Here is a 26,065-nt window from a genome sequence, read left to right as displayed (position 1 = left end):
CAGTTTGGGGGTTGGCGGGGCCGGGGGGGGGGCGTTAAGGGGCGGTCGCGCGCACGCGGGGGGCGGGGCCCAGTCGCGGGGCCGGCAGCCTGGGCGGTCGGTCTGCGGTCCTCGGAGGGCCGGCGGGCTGCGTCTGTGTCCTTCCTGCTCTCCCGCCCTCGGCCCGCGCGGCCGGTCCCGCCCGCTCCGTGCGCGCCTTTGAGGGGGCGGCACAGCCGTGGCGCCGCGCGGCCGCAGGTAGGTGGGCCTGGTGCGGCGGCGCGCGGTCCGGGGGAGGGCCGGGCGGGCCGGGCACCCGGCTCCCTCAGGTAGCGCGCGCGGGGGGAGCGGGCAGGGGCGCGGCCGTGAGCAGCGCGTTGTCAGCGGCCGGTGGGACTCCGGGTTGCTGGGCAGGGCCGTGCACGGCGTTCACCTCCCGCCTGCGGCCTCTGCCGCCCCAGAGTGTTAGTGTCGGGACGGGACGGGCTTTCGGGTGGAGGACCTCCCACCCCAACACGCACACACAGAGGAGTGGGTACGGAGGGAGGTACGGGGGCCACCCTGGGGTGCGGAGCGGAAGGACCTACAGGCCGTGCCCCCTGGAGGAGCTGCGGCAGGCGGGGGGCAGGTGGACCCGCGGGGAGCCGCCCCGAAGGTGAGTGCAGGCCGGCGTCTGTGGGCGGCAGGTGGAGGGGGCGGGTGTGCAGCCTTGTTGGCGAAACCGCCCCCAGAAGGGTGAAGCGGGCGCGCTGTGCCGACCACCGGTGGACGTCCTGTTGCAAGGAGGCTGGGGAGGGGGTAGCCCTCAGGCAGGCTCCGTGCATCTGATGGGAACCGCCCCTTCTCTGCTCTGCGTCTTTGGCCCGCTCAAGCAGGTGGCCCGTTGCGTGGTGACCTTGGAGTGGTGAGGGTGGACAGAGCGGGCGGAATTAAAGCTGTCGGCCGGGAGGGGCTGGATGCGGGCTGTTGACAGCGCGGGGGATGCAGGGAGGAGGCCTTTGGGGTGGCGGTGGCTGGCCTGCGAGTAGGGACAGGGGTCTGGACGGGGGTGGGGGTGGGCTGGAGGGCGCGCGGGTAACAGCTGCCGTGCTCTGGGGGTCTCATGACACCCAGCGCCTGACAGTGCAGGGTGGGGTGGGTGATGCGTCGTGGGTGCTGGAGCAGGCCAGGGTCAGCTGCCTCTTCACTTAGTGGTCGGCATGTGGCCGCAGACGAGTGACTTCACTCAGCACCACGCCTCAGGCACGGCGAGAGGACTGGCCTTGTTGGGGTCAGTGTTCGCCGAGCATAGGGCCCCCGTGGCGATACTGTTGTCAGCCTCCTCCAGAAGTTCCCTGACAGCCGACCAGGCTGTCGGAGGAAGCCCGAGGGACCTGACTTGGGCCCTCTTCCTGGGTGGACGTGGCCGCTTCACACCCTGTCCTTGCAGGGGCCAGGCGGTGTTTGCCTGCCTTCTTGGCCTCCCTGGTGGGCCTCCAGGCCCCTCGCACGGAGAGGTCCGGTGAGGCCCGGGGTCGGCCGCCCAGTGGCGATGGTGGGGCCTCCTTCCCACTTCTCCTGCCTTGTTTTTGGACAGATTGTCTCGGATGGAGGCCTCCGGCTTTCGGTCCCGTTGGCTCCCCTGGGCTCTCCTGAGGCGGCCGCGGTCAGCTGCCCGCTCAGCCCTCGCCTGGAGCGCCCCTCTTCAGCCGCCTCTGCCCTTGCCTCTGTTGCTTCTGCCTATCCTCTGGGCCCCTCGCCTTGCGTCCTCTCTGGTTGGTGCGGCAGCTTCCTTCCGTCCCCAGCGGGCCTCGTCGCCGGTGGCAGGGCCCTCGCTGTGCTGTCCGGGTGGCGGCCAGCTGTGCCACGCACACCCCTGGCAGCAGATGCACGGAGCCTCTCCCGGGGTCGTGGACGCCCCCCCAGTGGATCCCGGGATTGAGCGGTCCAATGTGGGGACCCCGTGTGTGTACAGGACTGTGGAGCAGACGAGCTCGGCGCGCGGTGCTGTGTCGCAGAGAGGGCCCCCCTAGGTGCTCGGCTCGGCCCCGGGCACCTTCAACGGCGCGCCTTGGCTGCTGGACCGATTCCTGGCACAGCTGGACAGTTACCCGACCTCCCGCTTCGAGCACCGCCAGGACAACCTCAGGCAGCTGGCGGACCGAGCCTGGGCGTGGGCAGCCCCTGGCCTCGACGGGGACGGGCCGACCATGGGCTTTATCCCCAGGATCTTGAGGAGGTTATTCAAGCCCCAGACGGCCCTCCGAGTGCTGCGCTGCGGTGTCCTGGGCCCTGCCTCCAGCCTCGAGCTGGCCACTGGTGGCCCCACAGCTGCCCGTGGGGAGAGTGCCCGCTCAGGTTCTCAGAGGCCCGGCTCGCAACACGGGCTCTGTGCCCAGGCCTGGCCCCACTGCCCTGGGCCTCAACTCCATGTCCAGAAACACTCTCTGAGCAGCCGCTGGCCACAGAGGGCAGCCCAGGCCCATGGGGCCTCCTGCCTTGTCCAGCTCTGCACACAGTCCTGGTCCTGTGGGGCCAGCCGCCCCCAGCCAGGGCAGGCACCCGCAAAGCTTCACCTGCATGTACAGGGTCAGCCAGGCCCCTCTCCCCCAGGATGTCCAGGAGTCACCGTTAGGTTCCACCCCCCTCTGCGGCCCCCATCTGCGCACAGGCTGTGCAGGTGGCGGTGCCCCCGTCACAGTGGGGTGGCCCTGCTGGACGCCTGGTGTGGTTCCCGATGGCGCCTGAGCACGGGGCCCGCTGCTGGGCAGAAGGCGCATGTGTTCGGGGTGTCTGGGTGCAGACAGCTCCCCGTGAGTCCCGGCCCCGCCCCAGGGGAAGCTGCAGCGGCGTGGCGGTCTCTGCCCGGTCCCCCTCGTCCTCCAAGCCCCCAGACCTGGCGGGGGCACTGCCGGCGGCTGCACCGAGGCCCCTGGATCTTCCCTGTCCACGTCCATGCGGCCTGGTGCCCACCCCTTCAGTGCTGGGGTGCCCGGGCCTGCATGCCAGCCCTTTCGCCTCCTGTGTGGCATCTGCTCTCACTGCTGCCGCTGGCTTTGCCCCCACGCGTCAGTCCTCGGGGCAGGAAGTTAGGAAGGCCGCCTGGAGGAAGTGGCTGTTCTCAGTCTTGGGGAGGGGCGGGAGGGCCTTGGTGGAGAAGGGTGCCCCTGGGGCTCACAGCTGCCCGCCTGCCAGGTGGACCCTTGCCAGGTCTGGTCTCCTCTGGGCCCCGCTGCCCTCCCCGGCTGTCCCGCCCACTGCGCCTCTGCCTCCGCCCGCACGCCCATGCTGTGACGGCTGCATCCCCGGCAGACGAGCCCGTGGCGGGGCCTCCAGCAGTCGGCCTGGTGTCCCCGGCACATGGGCGGGGCTGTTAAACGTGCGCAGGATCCCTGGCCAATCGATTGTGAGTCTTGTCACTGGCGTCACAGGTGAGGCTCCTGCTGGGGCCGCGGGGAGGGGAGTGCGAGGTCTGGCTGAAGGAGTTGGGGCTGAAGCAGAGGGCGTGGGGGCGCAGGGGAGCAGTGTGGCTCCGAGGACCGGCTTCCAGGCCCGGCGGCGAGGGCAGGAGTGAGCTGCAGACTGGCTGTGAGGCTCGGGGCCAGCCTCAGTGACCAGGGCCCGCTCTGCTCGGGGCCAGGGCGGGGGTCCTGGTAACGCGCGCTGAGGCACCTTGGGCGGGTCAGCACCGACGGGTGGAGGGCCAGCTCCCATGGGCAGCTGGGCCAGCGCTTCAGGGCCCTGTGGGTTTTAGAGTTCTGGAGAAGATGGATCAGTCGAAACCTAAGTGCATCTGATAAGGCATTCTACGAAAAAAGAATAACCAGCTGGTTAAACGTTTTAAGTAAAATAGACTGGCATTATCTCACCTTCTACCATGACGGAAAAGCCTCTGGGTGCACATGTGTTGTCTCACGGCACAGACACCTCGTGAGCAGAACAGCTTCGGGTCTGGAGGCGGGGGAGCCTGCTGTTCGGCCCCTCCGTCGTGTCCGACTCTTCTGACGCCCTGGACTGTGCCCCCCAGGCTCCTCTGTCCGTGGGATTCCCCAGGCAGCGGTACTGGAGTGGGTTGCCACTTCCATCGTTTCCGCTCCAGGGGACCTTCCTGACGCGGGCGTTGAACCCACGTCCCCTGCACTGCAGGCGGATTCTTAACCACCGAGCCCCCTGGGAAGCCTGGCAGGAGGAAGCTGATACAGCAAGGCGAGCACGCAGACGGGGGTGTCGTCTCGTCCCTGACTGGACAGAGGACTCCGGATGTTCCCGCCCCGCCCCGTCACACTGCGACCCCCGGCCCTCCTCTGTCCAGCCCGGTCAGCCGTAGCCTGGCCTGCTGTGGCTTGGGAGGGCAGCAGGCCGCTGACCTGGCCTTTCCGATGGGCGTGGGCTTGGTGGCGCGGCTGGCCTGTCGACACCCGACGTGGATTGCGTGCTCTCGCATCCCGGCCACCTTGAGGTGCCGGTGTGAGTGTCGCTCCGCCATCGCCCCGTGTGCCGAGCTGCTCAGCCCCAGATGGCGGTGTTAGGACGTCACCCTGTACCCCTAGTGTGAACGCTCTTCCTGCACGTGACTCAGGTCGCCTGGCCTGCAAGGCACCCTCGCCAGCCCCTTCCCGCCCTTCTGGTCCGGTCTCCACGTCACGGGCCTGCCCCTCCCTGTCCCCCTGTGCGTCTGAGCAGCGCTGGCCCGGCCAGCAGCAGGGGTGAGCCCGCACCCCAACACCTGCCCACGCGGAAGCAGCCTACTCGGGCCGCCAAGGGGCCCCGAGTGGGCACGCCCTTTACCCCCGCAGGTGTGGGCCCTTCCAAGTTCCCTGGAGCTTCCTGGTGCCAGCCTGTGGGTGTCGGCCGCATCCCAGGCCCTGCGGAGTGCCGTCAGGCAGCGTGGTCAGCCCTGGGCTGCTGTGCTGTGGGGGGCGGACCTCCTAGTGAGAGTGGGGCCCAGAGGCCTGTGCCCAGGAATGGGCCCACGTCCTGGGCAACAGGGGGCTTTTCCAAGCCCACACCAGGGACACACAGGCCGGCAGCCCACGGCTGGCTGGGGTCCCACCCTGCCCTTAAGTGTGCCGGCGGCTGGCCGAGCACACCCGCGTGGCCTGCCTTCCTGCCTTGTCTGACTCCTGGGGCACCGGCCCCTCACCCTGGCATTTCCTCCTGGCCCATCCCGCCATCCCAAGGGGTCTGATGGGCGGGTGCACACCCACTGCTGCCAGTCAGCCCTTGCGGCTCGTGTGGGTAAGACCACGGCATGGAGGCACTCGGGGAGTGGGCCATGCTGAGGTGGGTCGCTGGGCCGTCGGGCTGCCCCTGACCACCCTCCCCACACACAGCCATGCTAGGCTGGGGCCCCTGGGGGCCTAGTTCCTGCCCCCCGGTCCCCGAAGCCTCCTGGGGCACTGGCCTGGCCCCCACCCCCTTGCAGCCCTGAGCTGCCTGCCCGAGCCCCTCCCAGGCCTGCGTCTTTGAAGCCACAGATACTGACAGAGGCCCCAGTGAATCCAAGGTCGCCCAGCGGGCGCTGACAGACAGCCGGCCACGATACTATTTCTGATTTAATAACCAAATGGGGGCCGGCCCTCGGTAATAATTAGGGCTAATTACTGAGGAGGTGTTGACAGACCGGCTGAGAGGAAACAAACTACCTTTATCCCGGAGCTTAGAGTCGGGTTTCGCGGCGCTATCTGCCCTCCGAAAGGAGACGCTTCAATCACTCACCGAGGCTTCAAAGGGGCAGGGGCCCGGGGGGGAGGGCTGTGACGTGAGCCTTTGACTCCGCAGCCAGCCGCCCATCCCAGAGACGCTCCTTTGTGCAGTTGGGGTCCCGGGCAGACCCGCCGTTGCACCAGCCCGGGCCGGGGCTCCATGGGCGCCACGGGCAGCCAAGGACCTCCTGGGTGGGCAGGGAGGTTGGCGTGTGTCCTGGGCCCAGGGAGCGAGCTGCAGGGACCCGGCCGGGCTCTGCCCTGGACCCTGGACCAAGGCTTCCCCGCAGCGTCGTGGTCAGGCCCGGCCTCCCTGGCTGCTTGGGGCGAGGCCGCCCCCACCAGTGAGCCAGCGCCGTGGACAGGACGCTGACACATGGGCCTTGGCAACAGGAGCACCGTGGCGTGTTGCGGGCTCCCGCAGACCTCCCTGCAGCTCCGAGCTGGGGGGCGGGGGGAGGTGGGCACACCCCCTGTCCAGCCAGGACGGGTGTGACACGGCTTCCGGGAGCCAGTCCTGGGCTCCGGCCTTGCCGTGGTCCAGGCTGATCGGGACAGTGAGGATGGCGGCCTGTACAGGTGTGGCCCGCAAGGCCCGGAGGGACAGGTCTCGGTTCCCCCCACCTGCAGGACCACAGGGCATGCCCGCCGGCAGGGCCATGTCCCATGAGGGAGGCCTGTTGCTTCCCAACTCCGCTCTGTTCCGGGAGGAGCCGCGAGCTTCCTGACGAAGGTTCCCAGGCAGCTGGTTAGCTAAGTGCAGACTACCTTCTGTGGGGCTGCTGCTGATGGATCTAAGTCTCAATTCAGTTCGGTCGCTCAGTCGTGTCCGACTCTGCGACACCGTGGACGCCACGTCTCCCTGTCCATCACCAACTCCCAGAGTCCACCCAAACCCATGTCCATTGAGTCGGTGATGCCATCCAGCCATCTTATCTCTCATCTCTGTTGCCCCCTTCTCCTCCTGCCCCCAATCCCTCCCAGCATCAGGGTCTTTTCCAATGAGTCAGCTCTCTGCATCAGGTGGCCAAAGTATTGGAGTTTCACTTCAGCATCAGTCCTTCCAATGAACACCCAGGACTGATGTCCTTTAGAATGGACTGGTTGGCTCTCCTTGCAGTTCAAGGGACTCTCAAGAGTCTTCTCCAACACCACAGTTCAAAAGCATCAATTCTTTGGCGCTCAGCTTTCTTTATGGTCCAACTCTCACATCCATACATGACTACTGGAAAAACATAGCCTTGATGAGATTGACCTTTGTTGGCAAACTAATGTCTCTGCTTTTTAATATGCTGTCTAGGTTGGTCATAACTTTCTTTCCAAGAAGTAAGTGTCTTTTAATTTCATGGCTGCAGTCACCATCTGCAGTGATTTTGGAGCCCAAAAAAATAAAGTCAGCCACTGTTTCCGTTGTTTCCCCATCTGTTTGTCATGAAGTGATGGGCCCAGATCCCATGATCTTAGTTTTCTGAATGTGGAGCTTTAAGCCAACTTTTTCCCTCTCCTCTTTCACTTTCATCAAGAGACTCTTTAATTCCTCTTCACTTTCTGCCATAAGGGTGGTGTCATCTGCATATCTGAGGTTATTGATATTTCTCCCAGCAATCTTGATTCCACCTTGTACTTCATCCAGTCCAGTGTTTCTCATGATGTACTCTGCATATAAGTTAAATAAGCAGTGTGACAATATACAGTCTTGATGTACTCCTTTTCCTATTTTCAACCAGTCTGTTGTTCCATGTCCAGTTCTAACTGTTGCTTCCTGACCTGCATACAGATTTCTCAAGAGGCAGGTCAGGTGGTCTGATATTCCCATCTCTTTCAGAATTTTCCACAGTTTATTGTGATCCACACAGTCAAAGGCTTTGGCATAGTCAATTAAGCAGAAATAGATGTTTTTCTGGAACTCTCTTGCTTTTTCCATGATCCAGCGGATGTTGGCAGTTTGATCTCTGGTTCCTCTGCCTTTTCTAAACCCGGCTTGAACATCAGGGAGTTCACGGTTCACATATTGCTGAAGCCTGGCTTGGAGAATTTTGAGCATTACTTTTTTAGCGTGTGAGATGAGTGCAATTGTGCGGTAGTTTGAGCATTCTTTGGCATTGCCTTTCTTTGGGATTGGAATGAAAACGGACCTTTTCCAGTCCTGTGGCCACTGCTGAGTTTTCCAAATTTGCTGGCATATTGAGTGCAGCACTTTCACAGCATCATCTTTCAGGATTTGTAACAGCTCCACTGGAATTCCATCACCTCCACTAGCTTTGTTCATAGTGATGCTTTCCAAGGCCCACTTGACTTCACATTCCAGGATGTCTGGCTCTAGGTGAGTGATCACACCATCGTGATTATCTAGGCTGTGAAGATCTTTTTGTACAGTTCTTCTGGGTATTCTTGCCACCTCTCTTAATATCTTCTGCTTCTGTTAGGTCCAGACCATTTCTGTCCTTTATCGAGCCCATCTTTGCATGAAATGTTCCCTTGGTATCTCTGATTTTCTTGAAGAGATCTCTAGTCTTTCCCATTCTGTTCTTTTCCTCTATTTCTTTGCATTGATCTCTGAAGAAGGCTTTCTTATCTCTTCTTGCTATTCTTTGGAACTCTGCATTCAGATGCTTATATCTTTCCTTTTCTCCTTTGCTTTTCACTTCTCTTCTTTTCACAGCTATTTGTAAGGCCTCCCCAGACAGCCAGTTTGCCTTTTTGCATTTCTTGTCCATGGGGTGTTCTTGATCCCTGTTTCCTGTACAATGTCATGAACCTCCATCCATAGTTCATCAGGCACTCTCTATCTATCAGATCTAGGCCCTTAAATCTATTTCTCACTTCCACTGTATAATCATAAGGGATTTGATGTAGGTCATACCTGAATGGTCTAGCGGTTTTCCTCACATTCTTCAATTTGAGTCTGAATTTGGCAATGAGGAGTTCATGATCTGAGTCACAGTCAGCTCCTGGTCTTGTTTTAGCTGACTGTATAGAGCTTCTCCATCTTTGGCTGCAAAGAATATAATCAATCTGATTTCGGTGTTGACCATCTGGTGATGTCCATGTGTTGAGTCTTCTCTTGTGTTGCTGGAAGAGGGCGTTTGCTATGACCAGTGCGTTCTCTTGGCAAAACTCTATTAGTCTTTGCCCTGCTTCATTCCACATTCCAACGCCAAATTTGCCTGTTACTCCAGGTGTTTCTTGACTTCCAACTTTTGCATTCCAGTCCCCTATAATGAAAAGGACGTCTTTTGGGGGTGTTTGTTCTAGAAGGTTTTGTAGATCTTCATAGAACTGTTCAAGTTCAGCTTCTTCAGCGTTACTGGTTGGGGCATAGACTTGGATTACTGTGATACTGAATGGTTTGCCTTGGAAATGAACAGAGATCATTCTGTCGTTTTTGAGACTGCATCCAAGTGCTGCATTTCGGACTCTTTTGTTGACCATGATGGCTGCTCCATTTCTTCTGAGGGATTCCTGCCCGCAGTAGTAGTTATAATGGTCATCTGAGTTAAGTTCACCCGTTCCCGTCCATCTTAGGATCTAAGTCTATTAAGGCAAAAATAGGGTGGGAAAACACTTTAAGTAGGAAAAGCACTTAAAAACCGGCAGTGAGTCTGTTTAAAGTCACCTTAACTGGAGTGAGAAGTTGGATCTAAAACCAGAAAATGTAGGTAGGAAGCTGGGCTTCCATGATACCTTGGTGGAAAGTCACTTGAGAAGCATCCCAAATACTCCCTGGGCCACGTTGTTCGGGGACAGCCAACCTGTATTCCGAAGCGACTGGACCAGTATGCTCCTAGGAGAGTTCCCCTGCTTCACTCGCGTCCCAGCGGCCGGCGGCGTGGCCCGTTGTTAACACTGGCCGCTCCCGTGAGCCTGCGGGGCGCGTGGCTGCGTCTGTCCCTAGATTCCCCAGAAGCACAGGCCTGGTGAGGATGTCCTCGTGTCCTGATTTGCCACTTCATATCTTCTTTTTTTAGGCATACACACATTCATCTGAATTTACTAGTTGCCCACCCCAGCTCTTAGCTGCAGCCTGTGTGACCTGGTTCCCTGACCAGGGATCAAACCGGGGCCCCTGCACTGGGACTTTGACGTCTCGGCTACGGGACTGCCAGGGAAGCCCCAGGAACCTGTCTGCTGGGGACTTCCCTTCGTTCATTGCAAGTGTTTACCTTCGCCTCACGGAGCACAATCATAACAGCCGCTTAAAACCCTCATCTGATGTTCCCGCCTTCAGAACCGCCAAGGTTGGCATCTGTAAATTGTCGTTTCCTGCGAGAATTGACCTCATTTCCTGCTTCTGTGTGTGGAATGACTTTGTGTCGTACCCTGGACGTACCCTGGATGGACTGTTACATTGGGTCCCCTGGAGAACGTTGAGGGACATGTCAGCAGGCCGTCGCCCTGTCAGACGGCCTCGCCGCCTGCGTGGACCGCGGCTTTCCGCTCACGTGTCCGTCTCCAAAGCTTCCAGTGCTCTGCTTTGGGCCGCGCACCAGCCACTCTGGGGTTGGCCTGAGCCCTGGGCAGCGTGCAGTGCTCCCAGCTCAGGTGTTGACGCTGGCGCTGCTGTGGGTCCGTCCCACCCCACACAGCTCAGAGGTGAGCGCGGGCTTTCCGGGGTTCATTCCATGACCGCCTGTCTGTCTGTAGCCCTCTGCGCTCTGCTGTCTGTCTCACACACAGGGTCCGGCAGGGCGCTTTCTGTGCAGTCCCTCTGGCCACAAAATTGGGGCAACCCTCAGAGCCACTTCTCCCACGCAGCTCCCTGTCCGGGGCCACGCCTGGGGCAGGGCCGAGAGGGGGGAGAAGCAGACGCCATCCCAGACGCCATTGGGGACTCAGACCCAGACCCCAGAATCCAGGGTCCTGCTGGCTGTATGACGCTCTCCGTGTGCCTTGTGTTACGTTTTTAGCTCAGTCCAGGACTCAGACTTTTCCCTGCACTGAACTTAGTTCCTCTCCAAGTCTTAGCCACCCCTGCCTCGCAGCTCTGCAGCCCGACCCAGCCTGAAGGCAGTGCCCAGGACGCAAACACAGAAGCAGGAAGCTTGTCCCCACTCAGCTCAGCTCTCCAAGTTCCTGCCTGCCTCCAAAGTCTGTCTGCTGTCCTTCACTTCTTGGAGCTTCAGATGATCACTATTTATGTTTTGCCTGGAGGTTTTCTTTGCAGTCGGCCGAAGAAAGAGGCGAGAGGCAGCATCGAGCCCGCTCCATCTGGGCCAGGACCAGAGCCGCTGGGGCGGCATCGGTCCCGGGCGGGAGCAACTCTGCTCACCTTCGAGGCCGTCCTCCTGTCCCGGCGTGTGCGTTGTCCGTTCCTGTCTTTTACCCAGGTTTCTATCTGGTATTTAGCTCTCCCTTCATTTTGAAGACTTCCACGTATTTTAAAGATACTTTAGGTTTTTAGCTCTTTTGACATGCAACAGTTAAACAATTCGTGGTTAAGTCTTTTATCTTCTTAGTTGGGACTGTAATGGAACTTTCTCTGATGGGTTGCTGTTTGTGTCCATGGAGCCTGTTGAGTTCTCACTGCTGGTTTTCTTTGCTGCTACTGTGCTGAAGTTTCCTTTGAATGTTTGAGTCTGTTTTATCTTTTTTATCTTGGACTCTCGATGTAAACCAGGACCTCATTGAGGCCCACATGTGGTCAGTGTGCTCTTTACTCTCTGAATTCAGAAGAGCTGCCCTGCCGTTTCCCTTGACCTTGACCTTTGTCCTGAGTCTGAGCCGAATGCCCTCTCTGGGCCCCTGTGGGTGCGTCGGGAGGGTCCTGTAGGCATGGGTGGATGGGCAGGCCTGTCCTCCCGCATCCCCTGGGAGGTGGTAGACGGGGGGCTTGCCCTCTCCTGTCCCCCGGGAGGTGGTGGGTGGGAAGCCTGTCCTTGCATGTCCCCCATGACGAAGCGTCTCTGCTGCAGCCCCAGCTCACCCCCTGCCCCCAGCAGCCTCTCCCCGCCCAGGTCTCTCCGGATCTGAGCGGGCCACGCTCCGTGTAGCTCAGGCCGTCTCGGGCCTCCGAGCCGCGCAGCGTAGTTGTCTGCCCCAACCCTGCCCTCTGCTCGGTCCCTCCACACCTGTGGCCCCTGCAGGCCCCCTGTTGACGGGGGCCTGCCCCAGGCACTCCGAGTGAACCGCCGAGGCCTGGTGTCGGGTCCTCGGGAATGATGCTCAGGCTGCGGTTTGGGCCTGAGGTGGCTGAGAGCTGCGGGGCGACGTCAGGCAGCTGTGGGCGCAGCTCCAGCTCCGGCTCAGCCTGACCGTCCCACCTGCGCGGGGGCTGCTCCTGTGAGAAGACCTGCCCCCAAGCGCCCTGGGCCCTGTCTGCGCGCCAGGACGCCGGGCTGGGGTCAGCCGCAGGCTCTTCCCCATACTGTGCCCACACGGGGTGGGGGTGGGGGCCCTGCAGAAGGCCAGGACCCCTGCACAGCGTCACCTCCGAGGCCCCCACCTCTGGGGGCATGTGTCACAATGGTGGAAGAGCCGTCAGAGTCTCCCTTTTTAATTTTTGAAGGAATGTGTCTCACGGACCCAGGCCTACGCTTTGTGGGTTAGCTGTCGAACTCCTCCGCTCGCCGAAGGGGAGAGTGACAGGCCAGGGGCGAGGCCGCCGGGTGGCCGTGTGCTCACCGCTCAGGACGGCCCCCTGCCAGGAGATGGGGTGATGTGATTATTCTCAATTAGATTAATAAAGAATAATTAGGCGTCATAAATCAAGTCATCACGGGTATTGTCATGGGAAAAATATGTAGCTAGAATTAATTAGTTTTCGGATAAAGCGTTTACTTTAATCGCCTGAAACGATGGAGCCCTTAATTGCTGAGGCTTCGTCTTGGCCTGAGCGTCCGGCTGTTGTAACAATGTGATGGGTTTGTTCCTCGCGTCCTTCCGTCAGGAAGCGTGGGGGGGGGTGGGGGCGCGGCTGATTCACCCACTGGAGCCAGCCCCGTGCAGGTTCTGGAAACTCCCATCAGGCCGTGGGCTGGGCCGCTACGTGCGCGCGTGTGCCTGGGGGCCTGCACTGTGGGAACCCTCGGCCCTGCCCCATGGCACTCACGGCTGTGTGCCGACTCGGGGGGCAGGGGCTGTCCTGGGGCCCAGCAGGATGGCCCCTCAGCCGCCCCGGGCTCTGCTCCCTGCTGTGCCCTCAACCTGGCTCAGGACCTGCGGGCAGACGGGTGGCTGTGGCTTGGCCTCCAGCGGGACTGGGGCAGGGTGGTCAGAGGGGCTCAGAGGGGCCCCGGCAGCCCCTCCTCTGGGGGGCCCACAGGCCTTGCTCACTAGACACGTGCTCGGTGAGAGCGGCCCCCCGGGCGGTGGCAGGATACCAGGCCCGAGTCTTGCCCGCACACTGTGGGAGCCGCTGCTCCGCCCCTGGGTGGCGGCGTGCAGGGTCCAGGCTGGACAAGGCCGCTGGCTGGCTCGTTGCTGGGGCGGGGGGGCGGGGGGCCGAGCCCGCAGCCCCATGAGGACCAGGCCCGCATGCCTCTGACTGCGCAGGGAGGGCTGGGCAGGAGGGACCCCCTGGGGGACATGGAGGGCAGGGTGAGGGCTCCAGGCAAGGGGGCCTACCGGCTGGGGGCCGTCCCGAGGGGCCCACGGTCATGTAGGCCCCCCTCCGTCCACAGGCAAGCTCATGGCGGCCCCTGCGCCCGACCCGCAGTTCACTCTGCGCGGTGCCTGCTCGGCTGTGCACGCGCTGCACTTCTGCAGTGGAGCCCAGGGACGCCCGCTGCTCCTCTCGGGGTGAGTGCCCCGCCCGGGCGGCCAGGAGGAGGTGCGGGCAGGGCCCAGGCTGCCGCCCCCTCGGCCGCCCCGCAAGCACGCGGGGCGTCTCTCCCAGCACCCGCTCCCAAGGAGAGCTGCCCCAGGCCACCGCCCTGCCTGGAAGTGGGTCGTGTCTCCTGGGCACGTGTGGCCAGCCGTTCCCTGCGAGTTGTTGGCTGGAGTGCCTGCTCACCGGCCAAGTGGTGCCCTCTGGCCCCCACCCCACACCCAGGCCTGACTGCAGCCCACCTCACACCCAGGCCTGAATCCAGCCCACCCCCCAACCCCCGGGCCTGACTGCAGGACGCCCCCCCCAACTTGACTCCAGACTGCCCCCCAGGCCTGACTGCAGCCTGACTTCAGCCCCCCGACCCCCCCAAGTCTGGCTCCAGCCCACCCTGGCTCTGAGCCTGACTGCAGCCGCCCCCCACCCCTAAGGCTGGCCCTGACCGCGCTGTCTGAACAGGTCGCTGCGTGGGCTGGTGCACATCTGGAACCTGCAGACACGGAGGCCGCTCGCCGCCCTGGACGGCCACGGGGGCCAGTGTGTGACCTGGCTGCACACGCTGCCCCGGGGGCCCCAGCTGCTCAGGTGGGCCTTGGTGGTGCTCACCCGGGGCGGGGAGGCCGCAGTGGGCCTGGCCTGTGTGTACCAGGAGGGGCTGGGGGCTGGCAGCAGGGCAGGGGCCTGCGGAGCTGATGGGACGAGCCCCAGCTAGGCAGTCGGCCAAGAGGCAGCCAGCAGGCGCTGGGGGGTACAGGGCACGCCGGGGACCTCCGCCTTTCCCTGGAGAAAGCCACGGTGCAGGCAGGGCGGGGCCAGGACGGGGACCCCGCTGCCAGAGTGCCTGCTGTCTGGGGGCTCTCTGCCCATGTTCAGGGGTCTCACCCCCAGAGAGCTGAGACGTCAGAGGGCTTTTCCGGGCACTCTCTACCCCGGAACTCCCGGACAGGGCAGCTCTGGGGCTCTGGACTTGAAGCCTGGGCACTGGAGCACCATGGAGGCTGGTCCCCAGAAAACAAGGCCTCTAGGTCCCAGGGTCTTTCAAAGCACTTGTGTGCTGGACACAAGCCTCTCGCGAGCCCTGGGCCGGCTGAGGCTGGCCGAGTCTGGGGGCCGCGCCCTGGCCGTGTGCTCCTTCAGCCCCCGCAAGACCTTGACCCGTCCCCCGAGCTGCGCAGACGCACCCCTTGCACATGGGCCTCGCTCTCTCCACGATGGTTGGAGTAGGGGCCGTGTCCGAGGGCCCAGCTGAGCCACCCCAGCCTTCCTCCCAGGTGTTGAGTGGAGGTGTAGGCCTTTCCAGGCCCCCTGCTCCCCCAAGCACCCCGGGCCCCTTGGAGAGCCGGCCTGCGGACACGTGCGGGGCAGTCGTGGGGGTGCTGGCGTGCGTGCGTTACAGCTGGCCGCAGTGCCCCGCTGGGCAGGACACAGGACACGCAGGTGCTTGAGGGGCCAGGTGTGCGCTGCGGCAGTGGCGGCCGGGGCCCAGCTGTGTTTGCAAGTCCAGCCTCCTACCTGGCCCTTGAAGGGAAGGTGCCGTTTCCTGTCGGGCTGGAGGACAAAGCTGGGGCCCGGGCCGGCCTCACCAGGCCCCGCAGAACCCCCGGCCCGACCTGCACACCCAAGGCTGCACCTGTGCCCGTGGGCGGGCCCTTCCTCCTGGTCTGGACCCCCGGGGTTCTCAGGTCGGACTGCTGAGGCAGGCCTTCGGGAGGAGCCCCTCCGCCTCCATGCCTCGTCCCCCAGGGGCGTGTGCACAGTCCCCCTCCGCCTGAGCTCCTCGGACGGGAGACCCGAGGGCCAGCGAAGGGCCGCTGCAGGGACACGGGCTTGAGCTGTCAGGGCCCAGCCTGTCTGGGCGTCAACGCCAGGTAGTGGGTGGGCTCCTCGGTGTCTGTCCCCCATCTACCACGGACCTCAAGCCGGCTGTCTGGGCCGCAGGTGTGAGTGTGGCCCTTGTCAGCGCAGGAGCCGGGGCCCTCCCCGGGAGGGTCACAGCCCGCCGCCTCCTTTTCCGGCAGCCAGGGCCGCGACCTGCAGCTGTGCGTGTGGGACCTGGCGGAAGGCAGGAGCACCGTGGTGGACACCGTGCGCCTGGAGAGCGTGGGTTTCTGCAGGGCCTCCGTCCTGGCCGAGGGCTCGCAGCGCTGGATGCTGGCCGTGCCCGGGAGGGACAGTGACGAGGTGAGTGAGCCCCAGGCGGTTCTGGGGTCTCCAAGCAGCTGTGGCCTGGCCACCTGGGTGGCCCTGGTTGTGGGCTCGGGCAGGGGGCCCAGGTAGGCTGGGGTCTTCAGGAGGCCCTCAGGACGTCAGGAGCAGACAGGCCCTGTGCCGTCCAGGCGGGCCTCAGAGCCGGGCCAGCAGGGGAGGCAGCCTTTCAGAGTCAGAGCTGGGCGCCGACGTGAGGCCTTGGGCAGGGCTGGGACGCTGCTGGGGGACACGCACCAGGGTGGCGGCCACAGGACAGAGGGGACGTCAGAGAACAGGGCCCCAGGGTCCCTGTCGGGGGCGCAGGCTGAGCAGGGCTGGGTCAACTGGGCCTGGGGGCGGGGCCTGTGGGGGTGGGGGTCTGGGGGGGGTTGGAGCCACAGACCCAGGGTTGGCCCCCCCTCCGTCCCCCACCTTGTCCCTGCTCCCTGAGGGCCAGTTGGCAGGCAGGGCTGGGCGGGCACTCGAGCCCTGCACCCGGGAAGTTTGGCCAGCACCCAAGAGGAGCCGCGAATCTCAGAGCAGACCCAGCTCGTAAATGACGAGGCGGGAACAGGCGTCTGTTTGTTCGCGAGGCGCTTAAATCTCCAATTAGGAGCTGCATGTGCTTTTGTTGCCAATTTGCCAAAAACTTGTTACAAGTTTTATTAATGTGAAGAGAGAGGGCTCCATGGTCTCCTGCGGCAGCGAGACAGTGCTGAGCCTCCTCCGCGCCTGCCCTTCCCAAGCAGGCGGCGGGGTCTGGGCCCGGGGCTGTGCTCCCGCCTGGCCGCAGGCCCGGGGGCACCCTGTGCACCCAGGACGTGATCCCGCCCTGCCGGCCCGGCCGTCTGGGTGGCCATGCTTGCCTAAACCAGACATCCTTCTGGAAGCAGAAAGTGCCCTCGGACACCAGGCGGGAGCAGCAGTGTGTAGGAGGCCCCCCTGCACCCCTGACCACAGGGACCGCGGCCAAGTGCTCTCATACCAGCACCGTCCCCTCCCCGGCCAGTCCCCCTGAAATGCAGGTGCTAGGCCCACAGGCCCTGCCCTTGGCTGGGGTGAGCCTGGACGCCTGAGGCCTCCGCATCCTACTGGTCTGCCCGGTCACTTCCTGGCCACACCCTGGGCCTCTGCGTCCTCCCAACGTCCTTTGTCCTGCTGGCGCCTCTCCTGAGCCTCACGGCTGCCGTGGGGGCGTCTTGCATTTCTAGCTCATGGCGGGGCGGCCCTCTCATGGCTCAGGTCCTTTTCCACGTCTTTGAGGTAGTGAGAACAAGGTGTGCGGGGCAGAAGCTAGCCCTGCAGGCACGATGGTGTGGGGGGCGTCACGTGTGTGGTGTTGGTGAGAGTCCCCCCCGCACCGCACCTTGGCACCTCTGGTTCGCCGGAGTCCCTCCCGGGGGTCCTGTGTTCCCAGCAGGCGTCCATCCTCTTGATGCCGCAGACCGTCTACACCACGGCCTCGCCGTCTGGAGACCTCTGCGGGCACACTGCCCATGGCGCCTCGCCCACAGGGTGGCCACCAGTCAGGGCACCCAGGAGGGTCTGTGCTGGCCTGGGCGACTCTGAGCACAGGCTACGTACGCGTGGGCAGAGCAGCGGGCACTGGGCCCAGGACAGCCCGGAGGCTCCAGGCCGTCCACATGTGAGGCCCAGCCGGGCGGGGGCGCCAGGAGGGCAGGAGCGCCAGGCGCTGAGTCAGCATGTAGGGCCAAGTCTCCCGCCCAGCTGGGAGGTCAACACAAGGGAGGCCCCAGGCACAATGCCCTCGAGGGCCCCGTCGGTCGCCGGGGAGCGGCGCATGCACCCTGCGTGGCCTGGGGTCCAGGGGATCGTGCGGAGGCGCAGACAGGCCCGCAGCGCTGAGCTGAGCCTTGGGTCTCCTACATGTGAGGCCCAGCCTCAACCTGGCTCCAGCCCAGACCCGCCTGTTTCCTTACCATCAGGTCCAAGTTCTGGAGCTGCCGTCCAAGACGTCGGTGAGCTGCCTGAAGCCCGAGGCGGGGGCCAGGCTGGGCATGCCCATGTGCCTGCAGCTCTGGCAGGTAAGGCCCTGTGCCGGGCCACGCCCCAGCCACGCCTCCGGGTGTGAGTCATGCCCGCTGGGGACGGTGCTGCTGGTCCCCCTCCTCTGCCGCCTTGCCATGCCCAGCCTGCCCCGCTCCTGCTGTGCGGGCGCCTGCAGACCCCACGGGCGGTGGGGGTCGGCGGCCATCTCCCAGGGAGCCACGTGCTGCCCTCTGGTCTGCGTGGGGCTGGGGGGGCGGGCAGTGCTGGCCCACCGTGCAAGCCCCGTGGCCTCCGATCGCTGGACGAGCTGCTCAGCCCTCCAGCCCGTGGGGGGCTCAGCGCTTTCCAGCGGCCATGTCCTCCTCACTCAGCCGATCTTGCTGACCACACGCAGTCGGGAGGCATCTCCGAGGCTGCGGTGGGGGTGGGGGCGGCCTCAGTCACTGTGGCATCTCTGCTGTGGTGGCAGCGAGTGGATGGCCCAGGGCATGCACTCCAGAGTCCAGGTGGTGTCCTTGCTGTCGCAGACACCGCGGGGAGCAGGCCGCTTACCAGGGCCGCTGGGACCAAGGGAGCCGTCCTGGCCTGCAGTTAGACACGGCCCCACGGGGTGAGCGGGCCTGTGCGCCCCACTCCTTCCTCACACTCGCTGCCCCCGCAGCTTCTGAACTGAGAGCAGCCCTCGGGGGCGTGGGGAGTTGTGGGCCCCGAGACTCTCCTGGACAGCGAGGCTGTGGGTGCCGGGCTGGCGGGCGGGGGGATGGGGCACTCACAGGCCCCAGAGGGGACGCAGCACATCGCTCACTCTCCCTGGAGACGCTGTTAGCGTCGTTGCCTAATCGTGTAAGAATTCCATCAGAACCACGTGTAGAAACAGGATGTACAAACTCGTCAAGGTAACCGACACGGCTGACAGGACCCGCCAGGCTGCGCTGGCTGATGCGGATCCAGCCCCGAGCCCCTGGCTCAGAGTCGGCCCTGGACGCATCCCCAGGCCTGGGCCTTGGACTGCCTACCGCTGACGGATCCGAGTGTGGCGGGGCCCCTGACCGGTCAGTCAGAGGCCTTCTTGTCCAGCTCCTGAGAACGGACGGCCTCTGTTGTGAGGAGGATGGTCACCCGACCTGGAAGCTGGCCCTCCAACGCCCGCCCTCTGGCCAAGGGGCTCCCCAGGAACCTGGAGGTGCTGGGGCCCCTGTGGCCGCCACACCCAGGGGCTGGCGGGGATGCTGAGTGAGTGGGGTGGGCCTGCCCGCGCGGTCTTTGGGCCGTGGGGACCCTGTGTGCGGCTGGGGTCCTGGGGGCCTCAGCGCAGCGGGGTGGGCCCTGGGCCGGGAGCTCTGACTGGTGCCCCCGCCACCATGCGGGGCCTGGACAGGTCAGCAGCGTGCAGCCCTCACTCAGTGGGGCACCCCAGCCCAGGTGCGGGAGTGTGCGGGCGGGGTCGGCGGGGGCCCAGGGCGGAGCCTCCAAGGGGCGGACCCAGGCCCAGCCGTCCTCACGGCTGCTTCCTCGGACTTTCCTCCTGTCTCTTCCGGGTGCTCCTGTGGGCATCGGAAAACCAGGCACACGGGTCCTTCCATCCCTCCAGACCCCAGGTGGGCCCGTGCAGGGCTCCCCGCCCCCTTCTATCCCTGGCAGCCTCATCTCGCCTGCGGTGCAGCCCCGGGCCCGCAGGAGGGCCGTCTCCAGCGCGGCCTAGGCTGCATCCAGCGCCAGCCTCCCTCGGGGCTGTGGCAACGCGGGGCCAGGCCCCCGCTGGCCCTCCAGGGCCCAGGGCGGCCGCTGAGCCCTTGGTCAGGGAAGTCCCACGGCCCAGCTGAGGGGCGGGCATTCTGTCACCTCTGAGACCCGGGAGCTCGGCCAGCGGTCCCAGGGCAGCCACTCCCAGTTGGTGCCAGGCTGGCCTGGGGTCCATACGCCCCCCCCACCCCCCGCGGCCGCTGTGCAGCCTCTGACCCACGCCTTCATCCATCACGAGGCGGGCGGGGCGCTGACTCCGCGGGCCTGGCTGTCGGAGGCGGGGGGGGGGCTCGCGGCGACGTTGACAAACTGCAGAAGGTTCATTTTTCATGGAGACGGAGCTCGCAATTTTCTTTGGCCAGCTTGCCAGACAGGTGGCCGGCCCCGCCCAGGGGTCGCCGCGCATGTCAGCGGTGGGAAGGAGCCGGAAGGCCGGTATGCCCCTCGTCCCCCGGCGCTGGCCCAGACTGCGTGTCAGTCGCCTGGGTCCGGCGGGGTAGCCGGCCTGTCCCCAGCCCCTTCACTGGTGCTGACGCCCCGCTGTCCCCGCAGGCCGAGTCCAGCCCCCGCCCGCTGCTCCTGGCCGGTTACGAGGACGGCTCGCTGGCCCTGTGGGACGTCTCCATGCGGAAGGTGTGCAGCCGCGCTGCCTGCCACTCGGAGCCCGTCATGGGCCTGGCCTTGGACCCGCGGAGGGCCAGGGGGGTGTCGGGCTCCGCGGAGAAGGCGCTGGCTGTCTGGAGCCTGGAGGGGCAACAGGCACTGCAGGTCAGCGGGCCAGGCCGCGGGTTCATCCATCCTGCTCCGCGCCGGCGGTCTGATGGGCTGAAACAATATTTAGGCATGAAAAGGACTTGGTGCAGGCCCCCAGCTAATTAATCATCGGGGCCGGCGGCGGGCGAGGGGCCGCACTCCTGAGCCGCGCACAGGGCTTGGGTTTCTCTTGGGCCGTGGCCGACAGCGGTCACGTCTCGTCCATCTAGGGGAAAGGCGTGTGGGATCCGGGCTGTGCAATCCAGTTTGAAAACTCAGAGGAATTTGGTCAGTAAGGAACTGATTAATCAAAAAAAAAAACCTAACCGTACATGGAGAAATCCCCTGGTGAGGCGCCTGTAGCCGTCTGCATGCTTCCCCGGGTGGGTGGGGGCCTCAGGGCAAAGTGACGGGAGCCTCGCCCGCCCTCCACTGCCGCTCAGCCCCAGGGAGCACGTCTGGGTGCCCAGTGCCCAGCCCTGTGGGGGCCTGGGTGCACGCTGGCTTCTGGGGGCCGGGAGCCCCGGTTAGCCAGGAAGCCTCGGGAGGCTGAGACCTGTCCACGGCCGGCTCTGAGGGCCCAGGTGTGGGGAAGCAGGGCCCCGGGGGGAGCCGAGTGGGACACTGGCTGCATCCTCTTGGGCTGTGTGTCCTGGGCTTCTTCGCAGACTGGAGGCCACAGAAGAGGGTGTCTCTCAGACCTCCGCAGGGGCGCCTCGCCCAGGAGCCCAGACCCCCACAGCCAGAGAGCAGGTCCTGCACTCAGGGAGGTGGGCCCAGGCCTCATGCCTGCAGGCATTGCCCGCCCCGGGGACAGGACTGCAGGTCAGGGCTGCCAGGGTGGAGCCCCAGGTAAGAGCGGAGGCCAAGGCTGGACTCCAGTGGCTGGAGGGGGGCACCAGCTTCCAGAAAAGCACCCCCTCGGGAGGCCTGCGCTGGAAGCAGAGCAAGTGGCTGCAGCTGCGGGTGGCGCCTGAGCCGGGTCCCGTGTCCCCACGGGTGGCACCCCAGCTCTCCCGGCACCAGCCTGCCCCTGCAGCCCTGCCTCTCTCACGCTCACGGACCAGCACAGCGGCTGCCCGGCCTGTGTCCCAGTGAGCCCTCGGCCCCGTGCAGTGGGGCAGACCGCCTCCCCACAGGGCACTCTGCTGTGGGGTGGCGCTTCTCCAGTCACCAAGGCCTTAGGGCCCCGGCCACGGGTGGCGGGAGTCGACACCCCTGAGGTGGGCGGGGCTGTGCCGCGATCATCTCTCATCGAGGGCGGAGGGCCCGCCAGGTGGACACGAGGGTGCCCTCCGCCTCTGCTCCTGCCTGGTGGGGCCGAGGCAGCCCCCCCCAACACTGGGGTGCTGTTCCCCTTCCGGGTGTCACCTGGACTTTAGCCCAAGTGGCCGAGGCCTGGGGACCAGGCAGCTCCCCGGAGGGCCCCACCCACTGCGGCGGCCTGCCTGCTGTCTTGGCCCAGGTCGGCCTGACCTGTGCTGCTTTTTGGGGGGAACAGACACAGAAGCTTAAGCCTCAGAGCGCATGCGGCAGGTGCAGTGCAGAACCGAGGTGCCGCTCGCCCACGAACGGGGAACCCCGAGGAGAGGGAAGCAGGGGGCTGCTGGGCCTCGCACGGCGCCGTCCCAGGGGTGCACCTCCTCCTGGCCACTTGTTGCTGCGTCTCCAGAGCCGCTGGTCCCAGAGGCCTCGGGGGCCTGGGCACGCTGGTGTCCACGGGCGGTGTCGCCCTGGAGCCACGTGAACAGAGATGTGCCTCGCCTCCCGGCCACGGCTCTAACAAGCCCAAATCAATCTCCCCGCGGGCAGGCGGGCGGGCCAGCGCTGCGGACGCAGCTGGGGCTCCGCGCGAGCGGAGCAGGGTAATGGGAACCAGATGGGCCCAGCGCATTCCTGGCACCTGAGGTCACGCGCCGAGCAAGCCCTGTTGGCCGGGTCCTTCCCCAGGGTTCTGGTCCGGGCGGGCTCAGCGGGGCTCATGGTGCCTGGGCCCTGGGTCACCCTCACCAGGACGCTGGGTGCCCACCCGCCTGGGAGTCCCAGCTCTGCCCCTCAGACGGGCTCTGGGCCACGGCCGCCCTCAGGCAGGTGGTATGCAGACCGCCCTGCCTCCCTCCTCAGGCAGGTCCACAGGCTTGAAGAGGCTGATTTACGCCACCCAGGCGGCTCTCCCACCATGCCCGGGCTGGTCGGCCGAGCGTTCCCTCCCCGCTGCTAGCCGCGGCCCACCCACCTACTCCCCGACCCTGCTGGGGGCGCCCTGCCGAAGCTGGCAGCGGGATGCACAGGCCGGTGGGCGGGAGACGCTGCCCACACATCCAGGGACAGAGCCCTGCCCCCTTGACCATCCCCGGTGCCAGCAGGAAGGATAGCTCATCTCTTCCAGCCCGGGCGTTCCCAGCTTCCAGGAGGAGGAGGAAGGTCCCCCCTTCGCCCCGGGTCCCTCCCAGGCAGTGACGCTGGCCTGGATGCACCCTGCCCCGCAGGGACCCCCTCTTGGTCCCCACTGTTAGCCCCCCAAAGCAGGCCACGTGGGTTCCAGTGCATCCATGGCTCGGATCCCAGGGCTAGAGCTCCCAGGAGCGGCAGGGGCAGGTCCTTGCCCATGAGAGTTGGAGCGCAGGCCTGCTCTGCATGCTCTGCCTCCTCCCGCAGGGCCTTGCATTTGGGGCAGAGGGGCAGCTGCTCCAGTGCTGGGGCACTGAGCCCTGAGCCTGAATTTCTGGGCAAGAGGAGCAGAGGGCGTGGGACACACAGGGCTGCTGGTCACCGTCCACAGGGAGGAGGAGGGGCGGGGCGTCCGGGGGTGGGATGTCCTAGGGGCGGGGCATCCGGGTGGGATGTCCTAGGGGCGTGGCGTCCAGGGGTGGGATGTCCTAGGGGCGGGGCATCCGGGGGGGCGCATCAGGAGTCGATCTTAAGGAGTTGCCTGACGTCTCCCTGCCTCTCTCATCACAGGTGCGTGGGACGCACGAGCTCACCAACCCCGGGATCGCCGACGTCAAGATCCGGCCAGACAGCAAGATCCTGGCCACTGCGGGCTGGGACCACCGTGTCCGCGTGTTCCAGTGGCGGACGATGAGGCCGCTGGCCGTGCTGGCCTTCCACACTGCCACCGTCCACTGCGTGGCCTTCGACGCCACGGGCCTGCTGGCTGCAGGCTCCGGCGACCAGCGCATCAGCGTCTGGTCGCTGTACCCGCCCACGTGACTCGGCACGGAGTGGGTGCGGACACAGAGGCGTGGGTCCTGGGCCCCCCGGGTCACTCAGGCCCCCTCCTGCCTGACGCAGTGCACGTGGGCCCTGGTGGCTGCTGTTTACAGCGTAACCAGGCTGGAGACGGGGCGCCTGACATCCAGGCGAGAGGCCACCCCACATGCCACACAATAAACTTGTTTGGAGGCCTGCAGCTTCGAGGCGTGAGCTCTCCCCGGCGACCCCTGCTTCCCTGGGGCGTCAGAGCCAGGGCCGTCCCCCGGCAGGTGGCCGGCCACACAGCATGGCCGGGGGCACGGTCCCAGGCTCCAACCCCTCGCAGACAGCCGGGGCTGAGAGCGTGCCCCAGCGAGAGGATGCCAGTGGGGTTGTGAGGAGGGGGCCAGGCCTGCAGCAGGGTCCCAGGAGGAGGGCTCAGCCCAGGAGTGAGGCTGAAGTGGCCACCGGGCATGGGGCACGGCGGCTGAGCCGGGCGGATGGGGACCCGGGGCAGCTTCTGACCCTCCTCGCTGGGCTGTGGGCTGGGAGGAAGGAGACCCTGGCACTGAGGGGGCTGTGGGAGACCCCGGCAGAGCCCAGGCCACAGGCCCTTGGTCCCACGGGCTCTTTTGTGAAGGAGCCCCCGGCGCCTGGCCAGGGAGGAGTCCCCGCTTTGGCTGTGGCCTTGGAGGCCTCCCCGAGGGGCCCAGGACCCCTGCTCTGCACTGTGCTTTACCCGGTGGGTCCGAGAGGGTGGGCCCGCGGTGGCTGCGCTCCAGGGGAGCCGCCAGGCCTTCAGCATCTGGAACCCATGTGTGCATCCAGGTGGCGGGATGCGCGCTGCGAGGGCAGGGCCCTGCCGGAGCGTCTGGCCTCCAGGTCCAGCACGGGGCCAGGGGACGGCGAGCTTCGGCCGGTGGGGTGAGGCAGGGACGCAAGTGCAATCGACCTGCCAGCAGCGCGTGGGGCGTCAGCAGGATGGCCCGAGGGGGTTGGGGGGCCCCCACCCCCAGAGGACGCAGCTCCTTGCAGCCCCGAGGGGCACCCGCATCCTTGGAGAGCTCTGTGGTTAGACACTGATGAGCGTTGTTACTGAGCTTGCAGCCAGCGACGTGTTGGGGGAGTTCTGGTCTGTCACAGCCTAAGCTGATCTATGAGCGGAGGTGGGGTGTGACGGCACGGGGAGCTATCACTGCACAGCATCCAGCTGATCAGTCTGGAGAATAAACAACTGACATTGTTTTCATTTGGAAATTTCAAGCATAGATCAAAGTGAAGGGGAAAAGCACGGAGCCAGCGCCCGGCTTCAGCATGAGGCCTTGGCCTTCAGGTGTCAGGCCAGCTCTGGAGTCCGTCCGGGGGGCCTGGGCAAGCCGAGGCCACGGGCCTTTCCTGGGCCTCAACATGCCTCTCAGCTCAGCGCCTTGGAGAAGGACGGCAGGAGGTGGTTAGGGGAGTGACAGCCCCCAGGCTCAGGGATGGGAGGAGGGGCCGGGAGAACAAGGGGTGGGGTCGAGCGGGCTGGCCCAGGGCGGGGGCAGGCAGAAAGCCACGGGGCACCCGGCGCAGCCCCCAGCCCCTCTGACCTGTCCTTCCTGGCGTCCAGCGCCACCTCTCCCAGCCTGGGTGTGGACACGGTGCCCCTCATCTGGGCCGGGCCCTATGGAGGAGGGACCCCCACAGGGCGCGTCCCTGTCTGTCTGTCCATCCCTCGTGGTGGACGTGCTCCCTGAGGCCCCCTCCCGCCCAGCCTGGCCGTGTGCAGCCCTGAGCGCTGGGCCTGGCTCTCCCGAGCCTGTCCTGGCCCTGCTCTCCCCGGAGCACGGCTACTGCCCGTCCTGGCGGACGTTGCTGTCTTACCTGGGCACGTGCAGTGCTCGAGTGCAGAAACTCTCCGAGGACACCGTGGGGCTGGAGGTGCCACTCTGCCCACCCCCTTCCCCCGGCCTGGCCCCGAGGGTCGAGGGTGGGAGCCCCACACAGAGGGGAAGACGCTGGGCGGGCCAGGAGGGGGCAGGGTCAGCAGGACCCCTTGCTTCCAGGGTCAGGGTCAGGGTCAGGGGTCGGCACAGGCTCTGTGATGCTTCAGCAACCTTCCTGCTGGTTTCGGGGACCTTTCTCAGGGTCCCCCCCAGGCGCCTTCTCCAGAGCCTGCAGGACTGTCCAGGCTCGGGCTTTCAGAGGGGCCCTCTCCTGGGGGTCCTGAGCCCACACCCCGCTGGAGCCCACAACTGGATGGCCTGCCTCATGGCTAGTCTGGGCCCCTGAGCACTGGAGGGTTTGGGGTGGGGGGCCGGGTGGACCCGGCCTGGTGGGCACACAGCCAAGAGAGGGGCTCCCACAGGAGGGACATGCGCCCGTCCAGCTGCGTGCCAGGCAGACCACGGGGCTCAGAACGTCGGGCCACACTGTGAACTGACCCCGACCCTGTGCCCCCAAGATTCCTGTGCCCGCAGCAGGCTGGTCTCCAGCCGCCTAGGGTGACAACCACCAGGCGTCTCCAAACACGAAACTACCCTGGGAAAAACTGCCAGTTTACAGACACATGAGCACTGACTTGGGGCATCCCCGGTGGCGCAGTGGTAAAGAACCCGCCTGCCAACGCAGGAGACACAGGTTCGATCCCTGGGTCAGGAAGATCCCCTGGAGGAGGGCATGGGCCCCCATCCCAGTGTTCCCGCCTGGAGAGCCCCACGGACTGAGGAGCCTGCCGGGCTGCAGCCCATGGGGTCGCAGGAGAGTCAGG

The 26,065-nt window shown here is 65.1% G+C and overlaps 2 protein-coding genes across 2 annotated transcripts; both read left to right on the top strand.

Moving 5' to 3' along the window:
- The first annotated feature begins 41 nt into the window (after window positions 1-41).
- Window positions 42-24,563, top strand: GNB1L (G protein subunit beta 1 like). Its single transcript, XM_040251271.1, has 7 exons — window positions 42-237; window positions 13,283-13,400; window positions 13,888-14,013; window positions 15,447-15,609; window positions 17,562-17,660; window positions 19,921-20,136; window positions 23,083-24,563. Exons 2-7 carry the CDS (start codon window positions 13,291-13,293, stop codon window positions 23,332-23,334), a joined length of 966 nt encoding a protein of 321 aa, XP_040107205.1. The 5' UTR covers window positions 42-237; window positions 13,283-13,290; the 3' UTR covers window positions 23,335-24,563.
- On the top strand, window positions 1,147-3,335 carry RTL10 (retrotransposon Gag like 10). The gene is given in 3 exon segments (XM_040251317.1): window positions 1,147-2,588; window positions 2,630-2,771; window positions 3,169-3,335. Coding segments are annotated over 3 exon segments (1,332 nt in total). The 5' UTR covers window positions 1,147-1,565.
- Window positions 24,564-26,065: the final 1,502 nt, after the last annotated feature.

This window comes from Oryx dammah, unplaced genomic scaffold (genome assembly GCF_014754425.2).
Source record: "Oryx dammah isolate SB20612 unplaced genomic scaffold, SCBI_Odam_1.1 HiC_scaffold_12, whole genome shotgun sequence".
NCBI classification, from domain to species: Eukaryota; Metazoa; Chordata; class Mammalia; order Artiodactyla; family Bovidae; genus Oryx; species Oryx dammah.
This window is presented reverse-complemented; position numbering and strand designations above follow the sequence as displayed.

What these genes read in the sequence shown, in the direction of transcription:
- GNB1L (XM_040251271.1), top strand. Translation starts at nt 13,291, where the DNA reads ATGGCGGCCCCTGCGCCCGACCCGCAGTTCACTCTGCGCGGTGCCTGC. An exon ending in CCGGGAGGGACAGTGACGAG is followed by an intron (nt 15,610 to 17,561) that starts GTGAGTGAGCCC and finishes CCTTACCATCAG; the next exon opens with GTCCAAGTTCTGGAGCTGCC. An exon ending in AGGGGCAACAGGCACTGCAG is followed by an intron (nt 20,137 to 23,082) that starts GTCAGCGGGCCA and finishes CTCTCATCACAG; the next exon opens with GTGCGTGGGACGCACGAGCT.